Source organism: Dipodomys ordii, unplaced genomic scaffold, assembly GCF_000151885.1.
Source record: "Dipodomys ordii isolate 6190 unplaced genomic scaffold, Dord_2.0 Scaffold71, whole genome shotgun sequence".
NCBI lineage: Eukaryota > Metazoa > Chordata > Mammalia > Rodentia > Heteromyidae > Dipodomys > Dipodomys ordii.
This window is the reverse complement of record NW_012267287.1, coordinates 3,807,732-3,813,005: the sequence shown is the minus strand read 5'-3', so window position 1 is coordinate 3,813,005 and position 5,274 is coordinate 3,807,732. Positions and strand designations below refer to the sequence as shown.

The 5,274-nt window shown below is 53.5% G+C and overlaps 1 protein-coding gene across 2 annotated transcripts in view; it reads right to left on the bottom strand.

Annotated features, from left to right (window-relative positions):
- Positions 1 to 4,714, bottom strand: part of Evc2 (Ellis van Creveld syndrome 2) — a 53,716-nt gene extending 49,002 nt beyond the window's left edge. Inside the window, exons 1-4 of one of the 2 annotated variants that reach the window (XM_013023957.1) lie at positions 4,660 to 4,714; positions 3,679 to 3,845; positions 2,804 to 2,872; positions 1,732 to 1,918 (exon numbers count right to left, since the gene is read on the bottom strand). In XM_013023957.1, the coding sequence (XP_012879411.1) occupies positions 1,732 to 1,918; positions 2,804 to 2,872; positions 3,679 to 3,828 (406 nt within the window). In that variant the 5' untranslated portion in view covers positions 3,829 to 3,845; positions 4,660 to 4,714. The remainder of the gene's footprint in view (positions 1 to 1,731; positions 1,919 to 2,803; positions 2,873 to 3,678; positions 3,846 to 4,659) is intronic. The other variant, XM_013023959.1, reaches the window with a different exon arrangement.
- Between the last annotated feature and the right edge of the window lie 560 nt (positions 4,715 to 5,274).

The following is a 5,274-nucleotide window of genomic DNA, read 5'->3' as shown; positions in this document are numbered from 1 at the left end:
CCCCCCCCCTCCCACCCCCCCGCCCCCCTTCCCCAACCCCGAGGGCTCCGACTGCGCTCCAGAGCCAGCGCGCGCCCGGGCCAGCGCGTGCGGGTTCAGCACGCCCTTCACCTGGTCTGTGCTACAATAGTTGGGGATCAGAGCTTCCCCCCCTCCCCCCTCCCCCCATACCTCCCTCCCCAGCTCCTGAGTTCCTGGGATTATAACAGGCTTCTACCACCATGACACTGGCTTTGGTGAGAGAAAAGCATCTAATAATAACAGCACCCATGAAGACAAGTTTCTCAATCCTCCAGTGACTGTTTCCTCATCTGAATGTGAGCTGCTGGCCAGGAATAAAGCAAGTCCCCGCCCCTAGCAAAATGGACCGTGTCATGGTCACACCTAGCTCCCAGAATTGGTTCCGATCCCTGCCTAACTAGCCATGATGGCTCACCTCTGGAGGGAACCTGGGAAAGCCAACCCAAGCAGTTTGCAAACCCCTCCAGGGCCCAACCAAGGCCCCCAAGACCCATGTGTTCAATGCTTGGCACCTGGTCATGGCTGTATCAGGAGGCGGGGGGATACTTAAGGCCCAGACACTGGAGTGAGGCCCTCCTAGGGGTCTGTGGGGTCCAGCCCTTTACCTTCCAATTATCTGTTATACGCCAAATGGCTTTCCTCCACCACACCTGCTCCAGCCACAATGTGCCACCACCATAGCTCCAGAGCAAAGGAACCAACCAGTCATAAACGAAAAACATCCACAACAATAGGCCAAAACGAACCTTTCCTCTTAAGTTGATTGCCTCTGGTTTGTTGTTACAGTAACAGAAAGCTGACTAACATACCAGTGAACATGCTTAAACATGGGTGAACACATCTAAGCAGCATGTGAGCATGTTTCCTGAGGCTGTCCACCCACTCCTACCTCCGTCCAGTACAACTCAAAACGAGCTGTCTTTCTTCCCAAGGGATGGGAATTTGAGTCATGAGGTTGGTGGTTGACACCAGGGAAACCCTACCATTCATAAAAATTGTGCCGGGTGCCGGTGGCTCATGCCTATAATCCTAGCTACTCAGGAGGCTGAGATCTGAGGATCTCAGTTCAAAGCCAGCCCAGGCAGGAAAAGTCTGTGAGACTCTTATCTCCAATAAACCACCAGAATACTGGAAGTGGCGCTGTGGCTCAAGTGGTAGAACACCTACCTTGAGCTGAAGAGCTGAGGGACAGCGCCCAGACCCAGAGTTCAAGCCCCACGACCAACAACAAAAAAGATTGCATCTCTAAGCCAGGAGCCATTGGCTCACACCTGTAATCCCAGCTACTTAGGAGGCTGAGATCTATGATCACTATCCAAAGCCAACCTGGAAAAGAAAAGCTGTGAGACACTTATCTCCAATTAACCAAAAAGCCAGAAGTGGAAGTGTGGCTCAAGGTGGTAGAGTGCTAGCCTTGAGCACAAAAGCTCAGGAACAGCGCCCAAGCCCTGAGTTCAAGCCCCAGGTCCAACACAAAAGCAAAAAATAAAAACAAAAATTGAATCTACACTTGAAGAAAAACAGAGAACTCTTTCCTAGAATCTCACTTCTGTCTAAGGTAAGAAATAAGATTCTGAGCAGTACTGTGAACTGCACTAAGCAGATCCACCATGATGCTTGACCCCGTGACCCTGTGAACAGCTCACACCTCCAGCTCATATCTGAGAACCCCTGTTTTTGACATCCCTGATGGGTGAGCGCAGCCCTTACCATGCAGAAACCTCTTCTTGAAAGCCTGGAGTCCATCCCCAGTCTTATTTCCAACTGACTCCCTGACGATGAGACCAGAAATGGAATCCATGAGTAGCAGATCCGAGAGGTTGGTGGACACAGGTGTCCTGGTGTTGTTCACAATCAGTCGCACATGCAGGGTCTGTGACTCACTGGGCCCCGACACCTAGGACAGGAGGAGAGGGAGGGAGGGCACATCCCCATGTGAGCTCCCCCTCACCGGGTCTCAGAAGGCCTGAGATGTTTATCAGGTTCCATCTGATCTGCAAGCCCTTGGAGGGCCAAGAAGAAACACTGTCGAGAAACTGAGACCCAGACAGTGAATTACTCCTTCCGAAAATCGTGAAGGAAACAAAGACCCCAAGTGCACAACCATAGTCAGGTAGCTCACACCTGTAATCCAGGCTACTCAGAAGGCTGAGATCTGAGGATCACAGTTCAAAGCCAGCCCCGGCAGAAAAGTCTGTAAGATGTTTATCTCCAATCAACTACCAAAAAAAAAAAAAAAGTCAGAAGTAAAGCTCTGGCTCAAGTAGTGGAGTGCTGGCCTTGAGTGAAAGAGCTCAGGGACAGCGCCCAGGCCCTGAGTTCAAACCCTAGCAGCAGCAGAAAAAAATAATACTCATCATTCAACTGTTCCCTCCCAAAGCCCCTAATCGTAGAGTCCCCCAGACATTAGACCTCATTTCTTACACACTTGTACACTTGGCAGGAGCAACACAGCCCAAGATCCATCACTATTTTTGTGTGCCAGTCCTGGGGCTTGAACTCAGGGCTGAGCACTGTCTCTGAGCTTGCTTTCTTTTTGTTTTTCCTCAAAACTAACACTCTTCCATTTAAGCCACAGCTCCACTGTTGGACTTTTACTGGTTAGTTGGAGATAAAGTGTTTCACAGACTTTCTTACTGGGTTGGCTTGGGATCTCGATCCTCAGGTCTCAGCCTCCTGAGTCACTGGGATTTCAGATGTGCGCCGCCCCGCAGACGGGCACATATTCACCCCCATCACTGCTTAATTTCTCTTCAAGTACAGGCCACTCATGGAAACTTACCAGCGCACATTTCTGAAAAGTCACTCCGGTGTCAGAAGGTCCTGGAACCTCACCAGAGGCATGACCATGCTACAGCGAAATACAGAAACCGAGAAAGTGAAACACGGCATGGTTCACACCTTTAATAAGGACAGTATCAAGTGCTGGGTTACTGTTGTTCTTTGGCGATGCTGGGGGTTGAACTCAAAACTATATGCTTACTAAGCGGGTGCTCTACCATGTGAGCCACTCCACCAGCTCTCTGTGTTCTGTGGGGTTTTTTTTGGTGGGGGAGGGGGGCAGTTTGGCTGGTTGTGGGGCTTGAACTCAAGAGTCTAGACACGCCCCCTGAGCTTTTCTAGCTCAAGGCTAACACTCTTCAACTTGAGCCACATCACCACTTCCAGTTTTCTAGTGGTTAATTGGAGATAAGCGTCTGGGCTGGCTTCAATCATGATCCTCAGCTCTTAGCTCCTAAGCAGCTGGGATTACAGGTGTGAGCCACTGGCACCCGGCTGTGTTTGTAATTTTTGATATGGGGTCTCTATCTATGCCCAGGCTGGTCTGGGCTGCCATCCTCCTGTTCCTGCTTCCCAGCATTGCTGGGACGATAGGAGCACACCACTGCCTGAAGCCATCAGTTGAGATAAAGTCTTACAAACACTTACACCCAGGCTGATGTCAAACCACAAGTCTCTACACTGTGTCCCAAGTAGCTGGGACTGTAGGCTTGATTCACTCTCTTAACCATGTTTTAAAAGAAAAACTAAGGGACAGTGCTACAAGCAGCACGCACACACACACACACACACACACACACACACACACACATGCGCACACGCACGCGCGCGCACACACACATACACACACACACACACATACTACTTGTGACTTACCAGGCGCTGGGCTAAAGGAACCTCTCTCTTCACCAAGCTCTTCGTGGGCCACGGCTGCATGAACACAAAGAAGGAATGGGTCCGAAGCCCCGGGGAGGCGGCAGAAGTCAGGGGTGAGGTGCAGCCTGCAGCTTCCTTGTTGCATTTCATTCTGAGTGGTCCTCCTGCTGCAAGACAGCCAAGCGCACACTACGTAATGCAGAAAGGCCCTGAGGCAACACACAGCGCGCACGAGAACCTGGAAATAGTACACTGAGTACATGCTTACTCCGACAATGCTTGCATGAATGAATGAATGAATGAATGAATGAATGACTTGGTCTCTCTTTGCCAGGAACACAAGACACTTGTGTGGGTGGGGAAGCCAAGGACTTAGGGGTGTCCCTTGAGGGGGAGCCCTCCTCTGAGTGTGTGCTAAAGCATGCAGACCACACCCTGGCCACCAATCGGACTCACTAGGCATGGGACGTTCCTGGGAATCAGACATTCTCTTCCTGGATCCTACTGGGCCTGCAGCCCACGAATGACAGGGCCAATCAAGCCCCCTTGCTTACAGCGAACGCTTCAGCTCATTTCTGACACCTGGTGTGACGAACAGGGGATGCCTCCAGTCACAGAAAAGGTCCCGAGCGTGACCTTTTGGAAACAGGAGCTCTGCAGGTGTGATTCAGCTAGGGCTGGGTGGGGATCTGCTGGGTGGTGCGGCGGGACGCTGAGTGTCAGGGAGAGACAGCCAGGGACAGGACGCTGAAGCTGACTCCAAAGTGGGGGCGGGGCATGACCCGAGCGGTGCAGGGAATACAGATGAGAGAGGCCAGGACACGGCCCTGCCCCCGAGGAGCCCTCCCTGCGGACACCCCGACTCAGCCTGCAGACTGGAGAACAAATGTGGCTTGTTTAAAGCCAGGAAGTTTGTGAGATTTGTTGCCACAGCAACAGCACACCAGCGCCCTGGCTGAGGCCCCTGGAAGCAACACTCACCTGCAAACCCCAAACCAGCACTTCCCCGGGGTGGCCAGGTCACACAGCACAGGTCCTGGAAGTTCAAGGGCACAAAGAACAGACAACAGAACCCTGAGAAGTGGGTGGCGGCCACTGTCACGGCCAGCTGCGGTGGGGACGGCTGCTCCTCTTGCCCAAGCACCCCCACGTAGCCCCAGAAAGTGAGGCACCGGAAGCTAACAAAGTCACCCTCAGACACAGAGCTCCTAGGAGGCAGAGCAGAACTCGAACCCTGACCCTGGGCCGAGCTGCCACCACCCCACTGTGCCTGCTCCCCTGTCCCCAGTCAGACGCGAGCTACAGGCTGCCACATGGTGGGACCCAGCCTCGGGTCCTCCCTCTTCGGTCCTCCCTCCACATCCTCCCTGATCCTCCCTTGTCCTCCCTCCCCGAGCCTCCCTCCTGAGGTCCTCCCTCTCAGTCCTCCCTGATCTCGGTCCTCCCTCCCCGTCCTCCCCATCCTCCCTTTCGGTCCTCCCTGATCTCGATCCTCCCTCTCCATCCTCCTCGTCCTCCCTCCCGATCCTCCCTCCTCGGCCCGCGCGCGCGCACAGCCGGCCCTTCCCCGCTGCCCCCTCCGGTGGCCCCGGCCCG